Genomic DNA, 25,114 nt, shown 5'->3' with positions numbered 1-25,114 from the left:
TAACGATGATGACGATGATGACGACAACAATGACAATGACTGTAATGACAATGATGACAACGATGGTGATGACAATGACAATGCTAATAATGACAGCGATGACAACGCTGAAATTATTATTATTATTTTTATTGATTATTATTAACGATGATGACAATGATGATGATGATGACTGTGACGACAATTATGACTACGATGTTGTGATGCAGTGATGATGTCGAGGACAATGGCAATGCTAATAATGACGGCAATGACAACGATAAAGATTATTATTATTATTATTATTATTATTATTATTAACGATGATGACGACAACGATGATGATAATGATGATGTGTTTATCAGGTATTGTGTCTCTGAGTTCCCCACTGGGAAAACTTCAATCTGGACTGAAACATCTGAACCTCTCAAAAAACTCCCTCTCGGCTAAAGGTGCACAGCGCACACACATACACACACACACTCATAGTTCTTCAAATTTAAGTTAATTGTTAATTGTGTGTGTGTTTTAGGTGTGAACATTCTGGCTCAGTCTCTGTGTTCCAACTCGTCCTTCTTTAACACACTTACACACCTTGACCTGTCTGGAAACACACTGAGGGGAGACGACCTGCCTGTATGCACACACACACACACACACACACACACATACATATACACACTGATATTGGGTGTGTTATGAAGCAGCAGGATTGTGTGTGTCTCTGTAGAACCTGTGGAACTTCCTGAGTCAGCCAAACAACCTGCACACTCTGGACCTGTCCAACTGTGACTGTGCTCTGGACCTGGTCAGTGACCATCACAGCACCTTTACACACACTCCTGTAACTTATAAATGATCTGAAGAAACAAATATAAAGAAAAAATATAAAGAAACAAATATACATTGCTGCTCTGTTTAAACATTTAGAGTTCATTTATGTCTAGTACTAAAGTTTATATATGTCTAGTGATCTGGCTGAGATTTAAAGAATTTCCTCAAACACTAGAATACGTACCAGTAGCAGGAATTACAGATCCACACTTCTACATTTTAAAATCAGAGTATGCTGCTTGAGTTATCTTCAAAAATATGCAAAAAGAGAGATCACCCCCCCACCCCCACCCCCAGTAAAACCATAGATCAACTAATCACCATGTGAATATGGAATGATTGACAGTTGCACAGGTGTTTTCTGATATTAACTGACACCCTGGAAGCCCCGCCCACTTCCTCCATCTTACATTAATAATCTCTCGTCTTGATTTTACCGCTTGAAAGATGCAGCGCCCGCACTTTCTGTCATGTAAATGTTAAATGTTTTGAGTTCACTTAGCTAACATTTGACAGGTATATTTATTATCATGTCTGGAAAAGTGACCATTTTTTTTACGTTTTCTGTAGAAAGTTTTGGTTAAATGATCAAAAATTGTGCTTTTTTGGATGAAAGAGAAAAGCTCAAACTATAAATGGACCTACAGTGAGCTGTCAAATATAACACGTTCCAAATAATTTAAACGATAATGATTAAACTAGTGATTAAAAAGGCTGTTTGTTCTCCTGTGCTGGTCAGTGTGATCAAAATAGAAACTGAAGTGTGCGTATTTAAAGGGTTTTACGGTAACCACCAGCCACTTGACAGTTAGTTAAGATGTTAGTTAAGATGTAAAAACTGGAAAAGTTGTACAGTTTCTGTTTAATTGTTGTACGTAATGAATTGTTCCTAGAATAAGAAAAAAAAGTAAACTTTTCTGCTTAAACTTTGTTCCTTTCCTACATGTAAACTTTTCTAGTGTCTACATGTTACACCACTGAGCTGGTGGTTACCGTATAACCCTGTATATATGCACACTACAGATTCTACCTTTAGATGAGTGATGTGTGATTGTATTGAAAATGTACTGTTCTTCCTGTCTGTACTGTTCAGGTCTGCTCTTCTTTACTCCGAGGCTCTCTGAAGCATCTTACTGTCCTCAACATGTCCAAGAGTGTCTTGAGTATTAAGTAAGAAATACACACATAAACACACACAATGCTTTCTACAGTAAAACGTAAATGATATCAATGTGGCGGTTCATTTTTTCTTTGTCATTATCTCGTGTGCTCCCTGCAGGAAAGGAAAGGAGCTGCCCTCCTCCTTTAAGCAGTTCTTCAGCGCTGCCCTGGCCCTCAACACCATCGTCCTCTCCGGCACCAAACTGCCTCCAGAGGCCCTCAAGTGAGTCACGCAAAGCTATTCTTTTTTATTATCCTCCCATTCAGCAGGATGAAATATTGAGACTCGGAGGTCATGCCGTAACAAACAGGACAATAATACCATAAAACAGGAACAACTTCATAGAGTAAACAGTACGATGAAGTACAGTGTTAGGATAATTACCTGAAACCTCGAGCATTTAACGCTGTGTTCACATCACACACTTCATAACCTTAACAACTTTACCAGCAGCATTGTGTCTGATTAGAGAGATAATTACTAATACTCTTACTGTAGTCATCCACTGTGGCCTGGAACTGGAAGGAAGGCTCGAATAAAGGAACATAGGAAGGAACAAAGAAGGAAGGAAGGGAGGAAGGGTAGGAAGGTAGGCAAGTGGGAAGGAAGGAAAGGAAAGAAGGAAGGAGGGAAAGAAGGAAAGGCAGGAAGGAACAAAGAATGAATGGAATGAAGGAAGGAACAAAAGAAAGAAAGATGGAATGAAGGAAGGTGTAGAAGGGAAGGAACAAAGGTAGGAGGGAAGAAAGAATCCAAGGAATGAAGGAACAAATGAAAGAACAAACTAAGAAATGAAGAAAGGCAGAAAGGAAGGATGGAATGAAGGAAGGAAGGAAGGAAGGAAGGAATGAACAAAGGTAGGAATGAAGGAAAAAGAAAAGATGGAACAAAGGAACTAAAGAAGGAAGGGGTGAAGGAACGGCCAAAGGAACAGAGGAAAGGAAGGAACGAATGAAGGAACAAAGGAAAGAACAAGGAATGGAGGAAGGAATGAACAAAGTAATGAATGAATGAACTAACCAATCGACTAAAGACTATATTTTAAGATGCTTATCTACAACTGTTCAAGGTTTTATGCCATTTAGATTTTTAGTGTGAAAAGAATTGACACAATACCCATAAAAAGCAGAATTTATCTTTATCAGTGTAACCTCTGTCCAAAAAAGTTGGACTGGTCACACGGCTTTACTTCTCCTCAGGATGACATTTATTTTCTGTATCACATGCAGTCAGCAGTTGAAGATGTGTACATGGTTGGATATGCAACTTGTTTAAGAAAATTTAGGAAGGAAAAGAGTCCAGTTCCTGATAATCATATCTGTATATAACATATTCCATATCTGTAAACTGCAGTATATAACATATTCCATATCTGTTACCTGCAGTATATAACATATTCCATATCTGTAAACTGCAGTATATAACATATTCCATATCTGTAACCTGCAGTATATAACATATTCCATATCTGTAAACAGCAGTATATAACATATTCCATATCTGTAAACAGCAGTATATAACATATTCCATATCTGTAAACAGCAGTATATAACATATTCTATATCTGTAAACTGCAGTATATAACATATTCTATATCTGTAAACTGCAGTATATAACATATTCCATATCTGTAACCTGCAGTATATAACATATTCCATATCTGTAAACAGCAGTATATAACATATTCCATATCTGTAAACAGCAGTATATAACATATTCCATATCTGTAAACAGCAGTATATAACATATTCTATATCTGTAAACAGCAGTATATAACATATTCTATATCTGTAAACTGCAGTATATAACATATTCCATATCTGTAAACTGCAGTATATAACATATTCCATATCTGTAAACAGCAGTATATAACATATTCCATATCTGTAAACAGCAGTATATAACATATTCCATATCTGTAAACTGCAGTATATAACATATTCCATATCTGTAAACAGCAGTGTATAACATATTCCATATCTGTAAACAGCAGTATATAACATATTCCATATCTGTAAACAGCAGTATATAACATATTCCATATCTGTAAACAGCAGTATATAACATATTCCATATCTGTAAACTGCAGTATATAACATATTCCATATCTGTAACCTGCAGTATATAACATATTCCATATCTGTAACCTGCAGTATATAACATATTCCATATCTGTAACCTGCAGTATATAACATATTCCATATCTGTAAACAGCAGTATATAACATATTCCATATCTGTAAACAGCAGTATATAACATATTCCATATCTGTAAACAGCAGTATATAACATATTCCATATCTGTAACCTGCAGTATATAACATATTCCATATCTGTAACCTGCAGTATATAACATATTCCATATCTGTAACCTGCAGTATATAACATATTCCATATCTGTAACCTGCAGTATATAACATATTCCATATCTGTAAACAGCAGTATATAACATATTCCATATCTGTAAGCTGCAGTATATAACATATTCCATATCTGTAAACAGCAGTATATAACATATTCCATATCTGTAAACAGCAGTATATAACATATTCCATATCTGTTACCTGCAGTATATAACATATTACATATCTGTAAACAGCAGTATATAACATATCTGTAACATATTTCGTATCCATGTCTAATGTTTTGCACATTTAATCTAATATTAATGTTAATCTAACATTAATATATCTGTTAATAATTAACTAATGTGTGTGTCTGATCAGCTATATTGGGTATAAGTTTCATTTTGTGTGTGTGTGTGTGTGTGTGTGTGTAGGGCTCTGTTGCTGGGTCTGGCCTGTAATCCCAATTTAAAAGATGTCTCTTTGGATCTGAGCAGTTGTGAGGTACACACACACACACACACACACACACACGCGCACACACACAGTAACCTGACCCATCATCCTCCAGACACGCATCTTTTTTTTTTTTTATTTTTTATAACTGAGTCTTTATTGAGGAAGTTATTTCAGGCTAAATTACCTGATGACTGCTGAGGAGATTTTTGAGGCCAGCTGGAACACCTTAAACCTGCCAAATATATCCTGATTCTACACACACTCACACTATCTTCATTTCATAATTCTGCACTCCTGTGTGTGTTCTCTAAAGTGTCTTCACTGCATTTTAATCGCGTAATGAAGCCTAAGCACAATATCAGAGAGTGCTGATGTTACATTCTGTGATACTGATAACAGTTAGAGCTGTAGATACTGGGTCATTATGTAAATAATAATGAGCTCATTAAAGGTTATTAAAATAAGTGAGTATGTAAGTATATAAGTAAGCATGTACATAAGTAAGTACATAAGTAGGTTAGTACATAATTATATATATAAGTGAGTAAGTACGTAAGGATGTAGTACATAAGTAAACACGTATGTCGGTAAGTAAATAAGTACATAAGTAAGTACACACGTGCAAAGGTACATAAGTAGATTAGTACGCAAGTACGTATGTTAGTAAGTACATAAGTAAATTAGTACGTAGGTTTATAGTACGTAAGTAAGCACATATGTAAGTACTAGAGTAAGTATATACATTAGTACTTAAGTTTGTAATATGTAAGTAAGTACTTAAGTAAGTTAGTATGTACGTGTGTAGTACATAAGTAAGCACATACGTAGGTAAGTAAGTACTTAAGTAAGTTAGTATGTACGTGTGTAGTACATAAGTAAGCACATACGTAGGTAAGTAAGTACTTAAGTAAGTTAGTATGTACGTGTGTGGTACATAAGTAAGCACATACGTAGGTAAGTAAGTACTTAAGTAAGTTAGTATGTACGTGTGTGGTACATAAGTAGCACATACGTAGGTAAGTAAGTACTTAAGTAAGTTAGTATATACGTGTGTGGTACATAAGTAAGCACATACGTAGGTAAGTAAGTACTTAAGTAAGTTAGTATGTACGTGTGTGGTACATAAGTAAGCACATACATAGGTAAGTAAGTACTTAAGTAAGTTAGTATGTACGTGTGTGGTACATAAGTAAGCACATACGTAGGTAAGTAAGTACTTAAGTAAGTTAGTATGTACGTGTGTGGTACATAAGTAAGCACATACGTAGGTAAGTAAGTACTTAAGTAAGTTAGTATGTACGTGTGTAGTACATAAGTAAGCACATACGTAGGTAAGTAAGTACTTAAGTAAGTTAGTATGTACGTGTGTGGTACATAAGTAAGCACATACATAGGTAAGTAAGTACTTAAGTAAGTTAGTATGTACGTGTGTGGTACATAAGTAAGCACATACGTAGGTAAGTAAGTACTTAAGTAAGTTAGTATATACGTGTGTGGTACATAAGTAAGCACATACGTAGGTAAGTAAGTACTTAAGTAAGTTAGTATATACGTGTGTGGTACATAAGTAAGCACATACGTAGGTAAGTAAGTACTTAAGTAAGTTAGTATGTACGTGTGTGGTACATAAGTAAGCACATACATAGGTAAGTAAGTACTTAAGTAAGTTAGTATGTACGTGTGTGGTACATAAGTAAGCACATACGTAGGTAAGTAAGTACTTAAGTAAGTTAGTATGTACGTGTGTAGTACATAAGTAAGCACATACGTAGGTAAGTAAGTACGTAAGTAAGTTAGTATATAAGTAAGTATGCACGCAGGTATGCAGTAGGTATGTAGGTAAGTACATAAGTAAATAAGTGTTTAAGTAAAAGAAAAAGAAAGTGTGATTATAATGACTGTGCTCCTTTATTCTTGTCTAAATAAAAAATAAATTTATAAAATAAAAAATCTGACGTGTGTGTGTGTGTGTGTGTGTGTGTGTAGCTGCGGTCAGCTGGATCTCAGATTCTGGAAAGCTGTATAGCTGAAATCCCCAATGTCTCTAGCCTGGATATTTCAGACAACGGTCAGAACACAGCACACACACACTCACACACACACACACACACACTATCCTTCCAGCTGTGTTTTATTGTCTTTTCTCTGACGTGATAAGAATCAGGAGTGTGTTGAATAAGGTTAAATGCTGATGCTTTGTGTGCAGGTTTGGACTCAGATCTGACGACTCTGCTGGTGTGGCTGGCTAAGAATCGCTCCATCAGACAGCTGTCTCTGGGCAAGAACTTCAGCAACATCAAATCCAAGTGAGAAGCATTCGCAGTGTGTGAGCCGCAGGCTCACATATCATTCTGTCACACAGATCCCCCAAAATGCATTGCTTTAATAATGATATTTCCAGGGAATATAGTGTATGATGTTAAAAATATCCCTGGATGCATGTGTCTCAGGATCAAGGTGTGTGTGTGTGTGTGTGTGTTTGTGTGTGTGTGTGTGTGTGTGTGTGTGTGCAGGAATCTGGGGCAGGTGCTGAACAGTTTGGTTCTTATGATCCAGGAGGAGGAATCTGTAAGTGTTTATATGAGCCTGGAATCTTATTCTCCAGTTTGCCACTGCGTAACTTGCTCTTATTTCATCAATCTAGTTTACACTAGTAGTATAGATAAAAAAAGATGAAAAGTGTAAGGCATAAGGTCTAAACCAGAAACACGAACACTGAATGCTAAGGCTCCGAATTAGCTACTTAGCTACTAGGACACGAGTGCATCATAAGACACACCAAAACAGGAAACAGCAGGGCATACAACATAGATAAATTAATCAGGCAGTAAACACGGAATAGGTGCACACATTTAGGTAACAAACCAAAGACAGGATGAAGGGCGGAGGCAGGACTAAAACAGAAACCAAAACAAACACTAGCCTATGGTGCTTGTCGCTATGGGAAACAGGAAGCAAACAGGGAATACAAAATATAATTGAAAGCAACGTGTTATAAGGTCATAACTGTTTTTCTATACTGAATTATAAATTACTGATATTTTATTTACAGGGAAAAAAATCACACAAATAGAAAGACACTTCCACACTTTTACCCTCATCAGAAAATCGAGATTTTATGAATCTACACATTCTCTTGGTAAAATAGTGTTTCATTGCCTTCATTTGCATATCTGTACATATGAGGCTCTTTTTATAACACGATATCACATGTCTGATATGCGTTTAACACTGACTCACATGTTTCAGTAAGATTTTCAGTTCCTACGTTGATTTAAAAAGCATGACAAAACCACCACAGTAACAGTAACAGTTGTCACACTTTCTGGTTTGCACTTGTGCTGTAGTCAAGACCGCTATTGTCACGTCCAAGACGAATCCAAGTTCAGGACAAGCCGAGATCAAGTCAAGGGGCTCGAGGCCAAAGCAAGATGGAGTCCAAATTAAAATGAGTCAAGATCATGACCAAAAACCATTTAATACTTTTTGATACCAAGCCTTTACTTCTAGAAGTAGTTGGCTTCATTCTAGAAGAAGGAATTACTTTTTGTAAAATTTGTTCATGTGGAAAGAAAAGACAACATGAACTTGGAAATATTTAGTGACACCAATAACTCAGACTAAAACAAGTCCATGTAGATACAGAACACATCTCAGGAACCTAAAAAAGATATAATCGTACATTATAAAGACTATGGTGTATTCTGAGTGTGTATGGAACTGACCAACTGATGATGATGATGATGATGATGAAGATGGTGTGTGTGTGTGTGTGTGTGTGTAGCCACTCAGCTCTCTGTCCCTGGCTGATTCCAAGCTGAAAGCTGATTTGTCCATCGTGCTGAACGCTGTGGGGGGGAACAGCTCCCTGACTCGCCTAGACATCAGCGGCAATGGGATGGGAGACATGGGGGCTAAAATGCTGGCCAAGGCCCTGCAGATCAACACCAAACTCAGGTCTCAAACACACACACACACACATACACCTAGGATCAAAGCCTGATGTAATGTTATTGTGCGTGGTACATGATATTTTCAATGATTTGTGTTTCAGGACTGTGATTTGGGACAGGAATAATGTCAGTGCTCAGGGTCTGCAGGACGTGGCAGCTGCTTTGGAGAAGTGAGTTTCTTTGACATTTGTATGTGTGTGTGTATGTGTAAGTGTGTGTAGTAAGTAGATATTGATCACCCAGTGTTTTGTGTCCTGCAGAAACTACACTATCCGCTTCATGCCGGTGCCCATCATGGATGCTGCACAAGCTCTCAAGTCCAGCCCTGAGAAAACCGAGGACGCCCTCATGAAGGTCAGAGGTCAATCAGTCAAGTAGTTAATTATCTAAAGGCAAGAGGGCTCTTATTATTGGATTGTGATTTGTATCATCCATATGTGTCCTACAGGGCCTTGCATAAGTGTCTCTGCCCCCCCCCCCCCCCCCCCCCCCCCGAACTTTTCCACATTTTGCAATGTTACAGCCTGAAACTGAAATACATTTAATTAGAATTATATGTCTTAAATCTACACAAAAAATGGCCATATGAATAACACCATCTACACAGTGAAGCATGGTGGTGGGAGCATCATGTTAAACATCAGATTGCTTCTCTTACTAATTACTAATCTTACTAATCTCTTAATAATCTTACGAGTTACGGTTGAACACTGGCACAAGCCACGGTATATATATGGTTGCTGATAAATAGGCCAGTGTTTGCAGATATTCTTACACAGATTAGTGCATGTGTGTGTGTGTGTGTGTGTGTGTGTTTTCAGATGGAGCAGTATCTCTTGAGGAACCATGAAACGAGGAAATACCTACAAGAACAAGCCTACAGACTACAGCAAGGCATTGTCACGTCCACCACACAACAGGTTATAGTGTGTGTGTGTGTGTGTGTGTGTGTGTGTGCGAGTGTGCGTTTGCATGTCTGTCTGCGATTGGCTCCTCGTGTGTAACCAGTTGACTAGAGAGTCATCTGAATAGTGTGTGTGTGTGTGTGTGTGTGTGCAGATGATTGACAGGCTATGTGTGAAGGTGCAGGACCACCTAAACTCTCTTCGCTTCAGTGAGAGAGAGAGAGTTCAGGAGGACATGAGAGCAGCGGAGAGACTCGTCAAGGACGCACGCAACTCGAAGAGAGTGAGGTTCACACACACACACACACACACACACACACACACACACACAGGGAAGGAGGAAAGGAAGGGAAGAATGAAAGAAGGAAAAGGAAGAAAAAGAAAGGAGAAAATCAGGAAGAAGGGATAAATGGAAGGAGGAAAGAAAATGAAGAAAGGGAAGGAATGAGGAATGGAGGAATGAAAAAACGGAAAGTTGAAAGGTGGGGAAGAAGGAATGGAAGAAATAGAAGAAGAGACAGGGAGAACGAAGAAGGGAATGGAGGGAAATGGAGAGAGAAAAAGTAAGGATGAAGGAAAAGAAGGGAATGAGGGAAGGAGAAAGTAGAAGGGAAAAGAAGGAAGGAGATGAGAAGAGAGAAAAAGGCAAGATGTAAGTAAGGATGGAAGGAAAAGAATTTGAGAAAAGGTAATGATAGAAGGTAGTAGAGAGAGAAGGGAGGAATTAGAGAAAGAAAGAACAGAAGAAAAAACAGAAGAATGGAAGAGGAGAGTAAAGACGGAGAAGGAAGCAAGGAAGGAAACTGAAAGAGTAAAAGAAAGAAGGAACAATAAAAAGAAGGGAAAGTAAGGAAGAAAGGGATAGGAAGGAAGGAATAAGAGAAAGAAATAAGGGAGAAAGGGAGGATAGAAGAAGGTAAAGAAATAAGGAACTATTTCTTGGATGGAAAAAGATAAAGGGAATGAAGGAAAGGAGGGAATTGGGATGGGGAGGAAGGATGAAGAGCGGTTGCTTAGGCAAGTGGTTCCACCTGTTGTAGAAGATGATGATGAGTGTGTGTTATACACAGAGTTATATCACATGGTGCTGTGTGTGTCGCTGTGTAGCTGCTGGCCAGTATGTATCAGCTGCGCTCGGCACGGCGTGGAGGTAGAGGCGGAGATGAAGATGGAGCTGGAGAAGGAGGTGGAGAAGGAGGAGGAGTATGTGAGGCGGTTGAGAGCCCGTGGGTGGCTCCGATCCAGGACAAACTTCAGTCGATGGCGGGAGAAGTCAGCACTGTCATAAACCAGCAGCTGCAGGTACACTAAGCTCCACCACACACACATACACACACACACACAGACGTTCATGCAGAGCATTTCAAAGTGCTAGTGATGTTCAGTACCATCAGCTGTTGTACGTGTGTTTTGTTTGTGTGTGTAGAGTTTGTTGGTGTCGATGGTGGACACGGCGGAGAGTATGTGTCCTCACGTGATGCGCACAGCGAACCTGAGGCCGACTCTGATGCGGGTGAGCGAGGGGAAGATGAGCGTGCCTCGAACCTTCATCACCAACACTCTGCTCGAGCAGTCTGCCATCGACATCATCAACAAGATCAGGTATTTCTCACACACACACACACACACACACACACAAAATACTGCTGATTCTTTATTCTGATCCAGATTCTTAATTCTGAATTCTGATACTAATTTCTGGTTCCTGAATCTGATTCTAAGTCTTCATTCTGACTTTGATTCTTGATTCTGAATTCTGATACTGATTTCTGATTCCTGAATTTGAATTCTGTTTCTAAATTCTAAAACTGATTTTTAAATTCTGATTCTAAGTCTTCATTCTGACTTTGGTTCTTGATTCTGAATTCTGATACTGATTTTTGATTCCTGAATTTGAATTCTGTTTCTAAATTCTAAAACTGATTTTTAAATTCTGATTCTAAGTCTTCATTCTGACTTTGGTTCTTGATTCTGAATTCTGATACTGATTTTTGATTCCTGAAACTGAATTCTGTTTCTAAATTCTGAAACTGATTTTTAAATTCTGATTCGAATTCTTCATTCTGACTTTGATTCGTGATTCTGAATTCTGATACTGATTTCTGATTCCTGAAACTGAATTCTGTTTCTAAATTCTAAAACTGATTTTTAAATTCTGATTCTAATTAGTCATTCTGCCTTTGATTCCTGATTCTGAATTCTGATACTGATTTCTGATTCCTGAAACTGAATTCTGTTTCTAAATTCTGAAACTGATTTTTAAATTCTGATTCGAATTCTTCATTCTGACTTTGATTCTTGATTCTGAATTCTGATGCTAAATTTGAATTCTTCATTCTGATCAGTGTTGGAATAATTGTGAATATTAAAATCATAATGTTGGGTTTGTTCTGTCTGTCTGTCTCAGTGAAGTAAAGCTCAGCATGGCCTCGTTCCTGTCCGACCGCATCATTGATGAGATCTTAGAGTCTCTCTCTCGCTCTCAGCACACACTGGTTAGTACATACTTTCACAAACTTTGAAACACACACAAACAGGCTGTTTTACATGCAGAGATGTTCGTAAGTCTGAATGAATTCATTCTGATTTCAGATTCCGTGTGAATGGTTTACATACTAAACTCAGCACTCGGTAATTCAAACTAATTTTAGGCAAGTGCCTCCTTGCTCGTAACTTTACCACATTCTCATCAAAACATCCTCTAAAGGTACAGACGCCAAGACGTATTCACATTCTGATTCATTCTGGGCCTCATTTTTAATCAGTCTTTTAGTAAACTTGTGTGTAAATATTTTTGTGGCTAAACCAAACTAAAAATTCCTGCCAGATTCACAAACATTTCATTAACACTGATTTTCTTTAAGTTCATCGAATATCCATGTGCTTTGGCACAGCTGATTTACATGTAGCCACACTCACAGAACACCATGAAATGCTGAAAAGGACAAAAATTGGCTTTTAATATAAATAAATATGAGATTTCAACTTGACAGCATAATCTGTATATATAATTGCAGTAACTCATCACCAGTTATTCGTTTTGAAGCTGATCAACCAAAGTTCACATTTGAGAAATAGACTCTTTTTCCAAATGAACTGGATTTTCCTAAAATACCACGTTTCTTGTGTAAATGCTTCGTGAACAGTTTACGAATTAATTCCTTCTTATGCAGTTGACAGAATCACTGGATGCCCATCTTAAATGCCACTTAAATTCATATTCAGCCTTTTTTCCCTCCATTTTTTCAGCCGCAATGTTGGTGCAAAAAATTTATGTTAATTTAATTGTATATAATGGACTGTTGAACACTTTATCATCAATCGTGCTTCATTAGATCACCTTTTAATTCAGCTTGGCTTGACTCAAATGCTTTAACTCAAATGGTTTGTTGTGTATATTTGTAGGCGGAGCATCTGAGTAGGCGTAGCCAGCCGCTGATCCATCATGATTCGGAGGAGACTGAGGTTCTGGAGGAGGGGCAGCTGGAGCCAGAGAACCTGCCACCACCTTCATCTGACCTGCTGGTACACACATTCCCCGTTCTCTTTAGTGATGCGTGGTACTGTTACCTTTTAAGAATAGATAGCTTTTAAGTTGTTTGTTGTTGGTTTTTTTTGTTTGTTTTTTTTAATGAAGCTGTCTCCAACCTCCAAGAGGCAGAGCATCCTGTTCCGGATGGTGCGTCCCATCTCCGTGGCCTTTGGTAGGGTGTGGAACTGTACACAATAAATTGTCAACTAATTTACGCCTGTCATTCATTTCAGGAATTTTACTGAAAATTCATGGTTTATTACACTATCAAATGGATCATTCATTTGTATGGCGTTATTCTACTATAGTTTAGTTTGGTTTTTGTTTATTTTTTTGTCTGTTTGGCCGTCAGAGCTGGAGTTTGATTTGGATAAAGCACTGGAACATGTGCCCATCCACATGGAAGATCCGCCCCGTCCTCCACCCCCTGAACCTGTGGAGGCGGAGTTAGAGAGGCCCGAGAGTGTGTGTTTCATTGATCTACCAGAAACAGAGAGCCCCAAACTGCAGCACATAACCAAACTTCGCCCACGCAGGAAGAAGACCAACACCAAACCGAGAAAAGCAGCTGTGAGAGTTGCATAGCCCGTACACACACACACATGCACACTCACTGACACACACATTCTTTTTGTTGTTGGTCCTTTTTAGTAGTGCCGTGTTCTTATTCTGGTTTCCACTTTTTTAGAGCGCTCCTTCAGCAGACATGGAGCAGACAGAGTTTGTTGGGAAAGTGGATGAGGGCCTGGAGGATTTCTTTGCCAAAAAAGTCACAAAGATTGGCACCAAGTGAGACATTTTTGTCCTTTTGTTGTTTTTCAGATGTTTATAAATTAACCGTATTAGTGCTCACAGTATAAGAAAGTTCAAGCAGGACGTATGGACTTGTCTTTGTGTAGGACATATGCAGTAGGCGTGTCTTTGAGTGGGACGTATGGGTGTGTCTTTGAGTAGGACATATACTGTAAATGTGTCTTTAAGTGGGACATATAGATGTCTTTGAGTAAGACGTATGGGTGTGTCTTTGAGTGGGATGTATGGGTGTGTCTTTGAGTGGGACGTATGGGTGTGTCTTTGAGTGGGACATGTGGGTGTGTCTTTGAGTGGGACATATGAGTGTGTTTTTGTGTAGGACGTATGGGTGTGTCTTTGAGTAGGACGTATGGGTGTGTCTTTGTGTGGGACGTATGGGTGTGTCTTTGAGTAGGACATATGGGTGTGTCTTTGAGTAGGACATATGGGTGTGTCTTTGAGTGGGACATATACTGTAAATGTGTGTTTGAGTGGGACATATGGGTGTGTCTTTGATTGGGACCTATGGGTGTGTCTTTGAGTGGGATGTATGGGTGTGTCTTTGAGTAGGACGTATGGGTGTGTCTTTGAGTAGGACGTATGGGTGTGTCTTTGAGTAGGACGCATGGGTGTGTCTTTGTGTGGGACGTATGGGTGTGTCTTTGAGTAGGACGTATGGGTGTGTCTTTGAGTAGGACGTATGGGTGTGTCTTTGAGTAGGACGTATGGGTGTGTCTTTGAGTGGGGCATATGGGTGTGTCTTTGAGTAGGACATATGGGTGTGTCTTTGAGTAGGACATATGGGTGTGTCTTTGAGTGGGACATATGGGTGTGTCTTTGAGTAGGACATATGGGTGTGTCTTTGAGTGGGACGTATGGGTGTGTCTTTGAGTGGGACGTATGGGTGTGTCTTTGAGTGCGACGTATGGGTGTGTCTTTGTGTGGGACGTATGGGTGTGTCTTTGAGTAGGACATATGGGTGTGTCTTTTATATATTAACTCAAAGACTCATCTTTCAGATGTCTATAAGTATTCAGCTTTGCCTCAAAAGTAGTTTTATGATTGTACTAGATGTTTTCTCAGTTATTGTCAGGTTAGCTTGTGTTAGCAAGCTAGTTAGCATTGCTGGTAAAAAATTATGAACACAGAAATTCTACCAGGTTAGCTCTTATTGACCAGCTAGCTAGAGTTAGCAGTGATGTTTTTTGGCTGTTAATGAACATTACTTTAAATTTCTGAAATCTTGTCAAGGTAGTTTAAGTTAGCAGTGAAGTTAGTTTAGGTCAGCAGTGAAGATTATGAACATTTTAGGGATTTGCTTCAGAAGAAGTGAAGTTGTTTTAGCTTGCTGCCTAACATACTGACAGTTCTGAATATTGATGAAGATGACAGAAAAAAAATTCTCTCCGAAGTCATGTCAAGTTATTCCATGCTAGTTAGCTGGCATTAGCAGTGAATTTTTATTTCTGTAGCAGTTGTCTTAATATATAGAATATATTATATAATATAATATAATATAATATATAATATATATATATTCTTCTCTCTCAGGCTTTCCTTTATAAAAGACGCAGGTCCAGAAGGGGAGAGGAAGCGGGAATCTCGCATGAGTGGCTTCTTCAACCTCATTAAATCACGCACCTCCATGAAATCCCCGCCCACCAGCCCACACACACCCACACCCACACCCACACCCACTCCCACTCCTGCACCAACAAATGCCACCATGCCACCTACCACTGAATCTGAAAACGTCGAATCCACAAAGCCTGCAGTGAAAAGCCCCGTCCTCGAACACACTCAAGAACCAATCAAGACTCAGATAGCGGAGAAAGTTGAACCATGTGAACCTGTAGATACAGCCATGACCTCTGAGAGTAAAGGTCATGCGGAGGAGGGTAAGAAGCGGGAGGGGCCACACGGGGGGCGAATCCGAGGGGTGCAGGTGATGGGGAACGACTTTCTGGCACAGCTGAGGGCAAAACAGGAGAAGATGAAAGAGAAAGTGAGTTAAACAAGGCCTTCAGAAAATGATTTGGATAGTCTGGATTTGGATGTATTTCCACTCATTTTCTCATGTTATTGTCTCATATTAGTGTTTATTTTAATTCTATGAAGTTCATTTTGTCTTTTTATTCATCCCACAGGCAAGTGAATCCTCATCTGCGAACAAAGCCGAATCCAATCACGGTTAGTGTGTTTGTAACACCTTCAGGTCAGCGCAAATGCACATTCTGCTTTTACACCCAACTGAATCCGTATGTTGTTGCGTTTCCTTTTCTCCCCAGCTGATGGCGACAGTGCGGCTGTAGAGAAGCCAGCGCAGAAAGAGCACCACCAGGATGCTGCGTCTAAATCTCCCTCTCCTTCTCCCCTTCTCCTGAAACCGACTGCTCCTGCTTCTGTCCACACACCTCCAGCCAAACAAACCCTTCCAGCAGCACACACTGGCCTCAAAGCCTCACTCAGCCCACCATCCAGCAACCACAAATCCACTCCGAGCAGCCACCCAGAGCACCACCTGAGCCAGGAGCACCTTCCTCGCAGCCCCCTGAGCAGCTCCAGCACATCTGCCAGTGAGTTCTGAACACTAGCGTATAAAGGTTTTATGTTTTCCAGGTCATTTTAGTAGTAGTAAGTGAAGGTGCTAGATCTGTGGTATAACCCTAAAGAGTTTTCTCTACAAGTTCAAGCACTAGAAGGGAAAGTTATTGGTATTTAGAGTAATATCTGCCCAAAAATAATCCTCCAGAAAATCAGGCACAAACAAAAACAATGGCCAACAAACCATAATTATTCCATGGTTGCTGTGTAAGAAATAAACCACTTTGCATTATAGGGTTATATAGGAAAATAATTATCGAGTTAATTATATTCCAATAACACTGAACACCAAAGCGTTTTATTCCACTTACACCACAGCAATTTGCCAATGGTATGTTTTATTTTATAAGAATTTGTTTTAGAAGAATACTTATAAACGATTATAGGTTTTTCAGCACATTGTAAACGAGTTTTTTTATTATTAACCTTAGATTGTGTCATACAAGTCCCTGTGTAAATTTTTACTACAGAGGCAATAAAATATCAAAACATGTTCATTGCTATAAACCTGTAATTTGATTGGCAGCTGGAATCCAGTATAAGAGCTGCTGAAAATTAAACAACACCTTCTGACCAATCAGAAAAGAGAATTCAACAGCGCTGTGGTGTAAGAGTGATATAACGTTTAGGATAAGTACCACAGTCATGATCAAAAGTAGAAAACCAGTATTTACTCTTAGGTGTGATGTGTATATGTGTATTATAATCATAATAAAATTATTAAAAGTGAAAGTGGCGGAGTATTATTACGTTACCATAAGGTACAATAGATTAGCTGTTATACATCATAGAAAAATTCTAGCATAGAAAAGTTCCCTCTTTCTCCAAACAGACATTCAGACACGACATGCTTCATGTCTCAAATGTCTGAAATTTTGCTTCTTTCAATGTGCATTATTGCTACAAGTCCAATGGGCTAATCAGTAAGGGAAATATACAGTACTGTGCAAAAGTCTTAGGCACCCTATTTTTTTTAGTACAAACTTTGTTATAGATTTTTATTTTCTGACTTCTACATTATTGATTCAGTACAAAAACATTTTAGATTCCAAACATTAGTTTTCCAGCACAAAATTAAATGTTACAGAAAAATGTTTGTATGTCAGTAAAGAAAGCAGCAGATTCCATAAGAGACACTTTTCAGACAAAAACATAATGAAGGCTGCTGGGTTTCACTGCAGAAATAAGAAGCGAGTCGACAGTCAAAGTCTCCAGAAGAACTGTGGCTGCTTCTGCAAGATGCTCAGTAACACTTACAGCTCATTTCCTTATAAAACTGCACACACTGCACCTGAGAATACTATTTTTTTTTTTTTAAGTAGTAGTTTCAGGTACAAAAAAAAAGGATTGTCACGCTAAATATTGACTTACTGTTTACTGCTCTTTATAGTATTTTTTTATGTAGAAACATTTAATTTCATTATTTTTGATGGCATCTTTGCTCTACAGCATTTCTTTGCATGTGCCTAACACTTGAGCACAGTACTGTACATATGTAGCTACCAATTTAACATTGTACAAACTGCATAACTAAAATCATTTTGAATAAATGCAGCTCCAGAACTTAGGAGTCAAACGTCAGACACTAACCATGTCTTGAATGATTGAACATATTTGCAATAAGGGGAAAATTGTGTACAAATTGTGTTAATTTTCAGTCGAACCACAAATCCGATTTTTGCCTAGTAAAGCAAAGGTGTGTTGTGAATTTAGTAGCCATGGCTGTGTGATTGCCATGTATTATTTCTTGAGCTACTTATTTACATTTGTTTGTGAGGATTTTCAGTTATCCAAGTCATTCTGAAAAGTTTAGTAGTAGTAAATCTCAGGAGCTGGACTTGTCTATTAATGTCTACACCCAAAGGAAGTCGACTGAAATAAGTACTCATCATCCACTTACATTCTTGTCCTGAAACATCTTTTCACCTGCGATTTATACCAGTCGTAACCTCCAGGATCCACCATTTGTCATGTGATCTTTATTCATTTTAACACGGCTGTGATATGAATTTCACACTCTCCCACCATTCAGTAGAAATGTTGAAGCTCCTGTAATGGAATTATCTTCAAAATTATAACACGAGTCCAGTCTGCTAGACTTCCTGCGACTAGATACTTATTTAATCTGCTTTCTGGCTTCTTAGATGATGTCTCAGGTCACCTCGGTGCTGTCTCCTCCACCAAACAATCTGCAACGGCTCAACACCAGAAAGAGGAGTCATCGAAAGAGGAACATATATGTGTCTCTCCTGGCTCACCTCCTATAGGTAACTTTTAATAAACAAATGTTTTTCTCTTCATTTGTCTTCCAGTTTATCAGTAATAAGTAAGGAATAAAACACAAAGGTGATTATTTTCCTAGTGCAACACATCCTGGAGTGTTTTATTCCTCTTATTCCACAGAAATCGGCCAGTGATTACATGGCATGGCATATTTACTTAGTGTTGTACAACATTCAAAACAAGCTTCTGTTGTCACTGATGTTATAGCATATACAGTATATTATACACAGCTGTTCTCTCACTTCCTCTTGAAGTTAATAAGCAACTCAAAGTGCAAACTCCGCCATCCTGAGGGCCTTCCTATGGCAAAAAACTTAAAGTTACAGCTTTATCTCTGACTTTTACAAAGCGCTGACACTGGAGACTCCTTCCATAAACATTAAATAAACCTGTCCACACAGAAAGCTTCACCACTATTATAGGTTTCTGACATTTTTACAGATTATTATCATTACACTTATTATGTGGACATCTTAAAGGTCATTTTATTCCATTATCAGCTCAAGTGAAGTTTGTTAGTTGAGCCTTTAAAGAGTCGAGTAAACGTCAGTGTAGACTTTAGAAATAAAACAGAAAGCATTGCATTCAGAGGCTTATTCTTTTTCAAGCCAGGAAAAACATTCAATTACTTAACATTTCTGATAGCTAGGTTGCACTGAGATAGTTAGCAAGCTAACTAGTCAGCATGGTAGTCATGGACATAATAGGGATGATAAAATACTTATTCTAAAATAAAATATACACTTTGATTATGCTCAAATTGTTCGTCAAATTATTTTTTATTTTAGTATTTATACATGAAAGCTGATGTAACTTAATTATTTGCTATCTAGTTAGCAAGCTACAGTAGATAATTGGCCCAGCAGATAGTTAGCATGTTTTACAGCTAGCTAGGTAATTAGCAAGTCAGTATGACTTCACATTATTTAAGGGAATTTACTGAACAATTTAGCACAGAAAATCATTTCATCCACATTATTTCTTATTGATAAGGACAAGTGCCCTTTAAATAAATTTAAATAAATAAATAAATAAATTTAAATAAATAAATAACACTCCTATAAGTACATGACTTCGTGCTGCAAGTGGCCGTTTGTGGGATGTAGTAGATATGCACTTCTCATGGATAGGGGAAGTCACCAAGTACTTGTTGAAAACTTTATTTGAACACAGTTTGAACACAGTGAAAGTTTCTTTTTGAGATTTTTAGGATTATAAAGCAGTGTTTGTTAGATAACATACACAAGACTAACAAAAAATCACTAAGAAGTTGCTTATCTTGTCTCTGATAGACAATCTTTACTTTTGGGTTCCTGAATGATTAACAAAATGTACACAATACGGCATAAATTCTAGTTAATGTCAGTGCTTTAAGCCTGTGTACGAATGTTTTTTTTTTTTTTTTTGGAGATGTACATATATCATATGTAGAATGTCAATGTGCAATACTGGTCATTTTATTTATCACTCTAAACTCAATGCACTAAACGTAGAATGTAAATGTGCAATTACTATCTCTGGTCATTTACTCAACTACGGTCATTTATTCCATTTCAATCTGTACTCTGTGTGTCTTTACTGAACTGTTTACACCAGTGTAGAGGGTAATGTACAATACTATCACTGGTCACTTATTCAGAATGTTCTGAATGTTCAATGTGCAATATTATGGCTTAGTCACCTGCTGTATATACTTTATACTGTATACTTGCTGTACATACATACATACTTTTATACTACACGGTATACTCACTTTATAGTCTTATTTATTGTCTAACGTTATATGTTTGTTTTTATAACACCAGTCAGAAGCAGTGCTCCTAATTTCATTGTACAGAGAGATATACAATGACAATAAAGGCTTTCATTCATTCATTCATTCATTCATTCATTCATGTCTCAGTGATGATGTTGTTGCTGTCTCTCAGTGCTGGATCTTGCAGCAGAGGGCAGTGTGTTTGAGCCAGACTCACCCACACAGCCATCACACGCTGCAGCAGCAGGGCAACGCTGCGCCTCCCTTCACACCGTCAGCTCCACCAGTGCTGCTGAAGAGAAAGATGATCGACAACGCACCGTGTCCCTGCCTGCACAAGGTCTGACCCATCACATTCACCAAGTGAACTCATCTCAGCTTTACTATACTGAGATATTTATCTTATGAGCTCATTCTATTAGCCACAGACTGTGGTACTTATATCTTTATAAGTATGCAAGCGTGTTATTTCTACATTATCTGTGAATCCCCAACAAACTGGATTAGCTGGTTTCTGGACACAGACCCTCTGTTTTTTTTTTGTTTTTTTTTAAATCATGTTTGAAAATCTTACGATTTATAAAATTATTTCATCATTCTTCACTAGCATAAATAAAAATAAAATTTTAGTAGTGAAGATAATGCAGTCTTCTGTGCGTTCAAGTCAAAGTTAGGTCTGTAAACAAATTAACAATAATATAACAAGTAAAACAACAATTTTATAACAAATTAACAAATGTTAACATTTAAATACATCATATATGGCATCACTGTAATTGAAAGAAATTGAGTATATTTGTAAATTAAATAAAAGAACACAAATTTTGAATTTCATAAAATAATTTAGACTTATTACTGATATGTTATAAAGATCAGTAAGTTGATACTTAGTGGCATTGAACTGGTACTTAATTTGCTGTGTGTGTGTGTTGTTTGCAGTTGACCTTCTGACTCCTACAGACTCTACTTCATCTCCTGAAACTCTGGATCCCAGCAGCACTGACATGCAGCTCCAGTCTTCTGCTGCACTTCAACACACAGACCCGACACAAGAGGAACTCTCAAGCAGCGAGGACGAGAGTGTGGAATAAAAGCCAAAGCAGCAAGGGTCGAGTTTCCCAAAAGCGCCACAGCAGAAAGATCACCATTAAATGGTAGAGCGAGCATCACACTGAATACTTTCTCTCCCAGTTATGATGATCTGAATTTTGCAATGCTTTTCGGAAACTCAGCCCAGAACATTAGTATACAATAAACACCAAACCACCCAGGATGCCAGCTTAGAATAAACACCATGCAATCATAATTTTTGAATAATTTTAGAATAAGCACCAAAATCAAGAAGGGCGATAGTAAATCACACCATACCGAAGAGGACAACAGAGGAAAATAAACATTAAACCAACCAGGATAGCAGTTGAGATTAAACCCCAAAGCAAGCAAGATGATGGTGGACAACAGGCGACAACTTAAATTAAACACAAAACTGAACAAGGCAACAGTTTAAGCCAAACACCAACGACAGCATAGAACAAAAAACAAACCAAAAAGAACAATACTGTACAATAAACACCAAAAACCAAACTAGAGGAGAAAAATGTAGAAAAAACACCCATATAATCAGGATAGGAAAGAACACCAAACAAACTAGGACAGGAATGTAGAATAAACACCAAACCAAAGAGAAAAATAGTGTAGACCAAACACCAAAGTAACAAATTAGAACAAACACCAAACCAACCAGAACAGCAGTATCGAATAAACACCAAGTAAATTATGGCTACACTTCTTCAATTATGACTACAGTTATCACCAGAAATATAAAATATAATAAACACCAAACCAGAAGGGACAAGTGTACACCAAACACCAAACCAACCAGGACGTAACTGTAGAAAAAACACCAAAACAAAAAGGACAACAGTGTACACCAGACACTAAACCAACCAGGACATAACTGTAGAATAAACACCAAAACAAAAAGGACAACAGTGTACACCAGACACTAAACCAACCAGGACATAACTGTAGAATAAACACCAAAACAAAAAGGACAACAGTGTACACCAGACACTAAACCAACCAGGAGAAAAATGTAGAATAAGCACCAAACCATCCAGGTGAGAAATATAGAATAAACATCAAACCAACAGGACCACAGTGTACAATAAAATTAAAAAAAAAAAAACAAGACATCAGTTTAGAATAATAATTTGTAAATAATTTATAAGTATAATTTGTAAACCAAGCAAACCAGGACCACATAAACACCAAAGAAATTAGGATTACACTTTAGAATAAACAACAAACCAACCAGGACATAGTTGTAGAATAAACACCAAACCAACAGGACCATAGTGTAAAATTAAAAATAAAAAAAAAAAAAAAAAAAACAAGACAACAGTTTTGAATAAACACCAAATCAGTCAGAAGAGAAATGTAGAGTAAACACCACACCAACCATGACTACAGTGTGACATAAACACCTAGCTAATCAGATCTTTCCTCAAATTAAAAAAAAATTACAGAAAAAAACAACTGACCATTATTTCAAAGTGGCTAAAGATAGAAAGGCGTGGTGGCAGGCTCGTTGTCATTGATCTGCTAATAATCAGGATTAGACAAGCTCCTCAGCCTGCTGTAATTATGAGCCGTCCTCCAAGCAACAACACAGATGTGCAAACTTTTCGGAAAAGCTGAAATCTCCTTGTGCATAATGAGCAGGACTTTTTATAACTGTCACATGAGTGACTGTAATGGACATTATTATAGTCATTTTTTATTTTTCTTTCACTGTTTTTTTTCTTGTTGTTGTTGTCTTCCTCACACAGTCTGTTGTGTAACAGATGAAATGATTTATTCAGTAACATTAGCATTTCATTTATACATTGCATCAACAGCTTGCTGCTTGTCACATGGCTGGCCATGTGGATATTAAAATTAGAGCCCGACTTATATGAGTGTCTTGTCACTGTTAGCAATTCTAAATTTAATATATGATAATATCATCCAATATGATAATATATAGTCAAATATTAAACACTAGTTGTAGCTAAACAGGGCTTTAATGATACAATGATACGTCAGTTTTCTCCAAAAATCAAATAAACAGCAGGAGGTTTCTGAGAAGCGCAACAGAAAAGTGTTCGCTGTATCATCACAGAGAGCAGATTTCAAATAAAATCTAAATCAAATAAACAGCCGAAAGTTTCTAAGTGCAGCAAAAAAAAAAAGTGTTCGCTTTATCGTCACAGAGATCGCATGTTTGAATCCCAACGATGACCAGGAGCCAAGAGAGTAAAATTAGCCTTGCTCCTTAGGTAGGAGGGACATACTCTCTCTCCCCTGTCACTCATAGTGACGCTAGCCAATAGAGGGTGTCTGTGAGCTCATGTATGTGGAAGAGGGCAGATAGCACTTTCCTCCGAGTGTGTTAATGTGAAGCAGCATGAGCAGCAGGCTTCAGTATCTCAGAGGAAGGAGGGTACTGCTAGCTGTCTGGTAGCTAGTGGGTGCGAACTGGCAAGAACAATTTGGGAAGAAAATGGGATGAAATTACAAAAATAAATAAATAAACAACAAACAAAAACAAGTCACGTATCAATGTAAATGTATAACATAAACACTCAAATCTAGTGAAATGTAGGTTTCTGGTCTGCTTTATGAAACCTCCACATGGTGCATGGTGTATCGTGAAGAGATTGCAGGTTTGAATCTAATGCAAGAGATCAAAAAACACCTTAAACACACAAAAGAAATCACATTCTGAGTCAAAAAATGTGCTTTTTCCTGTATAACAGTTAAAGTGATGTAATAGGTTACTGTAATTTTCACATTTATTAATTTTCACAGAGTAAACAGCAACATGCAACAAAACTTATAGTGAAGACTGAACAATGCAAGCATGACTTGATACATAGATTTTAAACTAGATCTTTTATATTCATTCACTTGTTTCATTGATTTCATTGTTTTCCTTGTATAATGGTATATTTTATTTTATTCATTCTCTGTGGTGATGGATTATACCTAATACATACATGTTCTTTAAAAAGGGAATATCTAAATATATTTTGATATATTGTTTTTAGACATCATCTTTGGTTTTGTTTTGGATTTTTTAAATATGTCTATAAATATGACTATTTGTATATTTGTACCAGTTGAAAATATATATATATATTTTTTTTTTCCCCTGCAAAATTTTGGAGTGTCCTTTAACAGATGCTGTACATGTTAGGCATCTGTACATGTACATCATTATTGTTATATAGTATCGATACACTTTTCTAAACATCATCATCATACATCATCACATTTATTACTTCTTTGTTGCACACTGTAAAAATACTCGGCTGACTGAACATTAAAAAAATGTTTCATTTTTTCCCTCCTTTTCTTTCTAAAATACTTTCATTTTTATAAATGCTGGACAGAAATCTCTGAACCTAATATACTGACCCTTTGGCACTTGTTAGCAAAACCTCATCAAAATTATACATCATGATAC

At 37.6% G+C, this 25,114-nt stretch overlaps 1 protein-coding gene across 1 annotated transcript in view; it reads left to right on the top strand.

Moving 5' to 3' along the window:
* Positions 1 to 22,816, top strand: part of LOC113547105 (F-actin-uncapping protein LRRC16A) — a 43,557-nt gene extending 20,741 nt beyond the window's left edge. Inside the window, exons 12-38 of the mRNA XM_034307346.2 lie at positions 346 to 432; positions 513 to 616; positions 711 to 788; positions 1,908 to 1,984; positions 2,094 to 2,198; positions 4,755 to 4,824; positions 6,766 to 6,847; positions 6,986 to 7,085; positions 7,293 to 7,347; positions 8,564 to 8,736; positions 8,834 to 8,902; positions 8,993 to 9,086; positions 9,554 to 9,652; positions 9,792 to 9,920; positions 10,745 to 10,939; positions 11,064 to 11,239; positions 12,045 to 12,132; positions 13,043 to 13,162; positions 13,275 to 13,341; positions 13,522 to 13,739; positions 13,858 to 13,958; positions 15,513 to 15,966; positions 16,109 to 16,151; positions 16,250 to 16,537; positions 18,710 to 18,832; positions 20,777 to 20,944; positions 21,544 to 22,816. Coding sequence (XP_034163237.2) covers positions 346 to 432; positions 513 to 616; positions 711 to 788; positions 1,908 to 1,984; positions 2,094 to 2,198; positions 4,755 to 4,824; positions 6,766 to 6,847; positions 6,986 to 7,085; positions 7,293 to 7,347; positions 8,564 to 8,736; positions 8,834 to 8,902; positions 8,993 to 9,086; positions 9,554 to 9,652; positions 9,792 to 9,920; positions 10,745 to 10,939; positions 11,064 to 11,239; positions 12,045 to 12,132; positions 13,043 to 13,162; positions 13,275 to 13,341; positions 13,522 to 13,739; positions 13,858 to 13,958; positions 15,513 to 15,966; positions 16,109 to 16,151; positions 16,250 to 16,537; positions 18,710 to 18,832; positions 20,777 to 20,944; positions 21,544 to 21,695 — 3,515 coding nt within the window. The 3' untranslated portion in view covers positions 21,696 to 22,816. The remainder of the gene's footprint in view (positions 1 to 345; positions 433 to 512; positions 617 to 710; positions 789 to 1,907; positions 1,985 to 2,093; positions 2,199 to 4,754; positions 4,825 to 6,765; positions 6,848 to 6,985; positions 7,086 to 7,292; positions 7,348 to 8,563; positions 8,737 to 8,833; positions 8,903 to 8,992; positions 9,087 to 9,553; positions 9,653 to 9,791; positions 9,921 to 10,744; positions 10,940 to 11,063; positions 11,240 to 12,044; positions 12,133 to 13,042; positions 13,163 to 13,274; positions 13,342 to 13,521; positions 13,740 to 13,857; positions 13,959 to 15,512; positions 15,967 to 16,108; positions 16,152 to 16,249; positions 16,538 to 18,709; positions 18,833 to 20,776; positions 20,945 to 21,543) is intronic.
* The last annotated feature ends 2,298 nt before the right edge of the window (positions 22,817 to 25,114 follow it).

This window comes from Pangasianodon hypophthalmus, chromosome 9 (assembly GCF_027358585.1).
Source record: "Pangasianodon hypophthalmus isolate fPanHyp1 chromosome 9, fPanHyp1.pri, whole genome shotgun sequence".
NCBI lineage: Eukaryota > Metazoa > Chordata > Actinopteri > Siluriformes > Pangasiidae > Pangasianodon > Pangasianodon hypophthalmus.
Note: the sequence above shows the minus strand (reverse complement) of the source record. Positions and strands in the feature narration are given on the sequence as shown.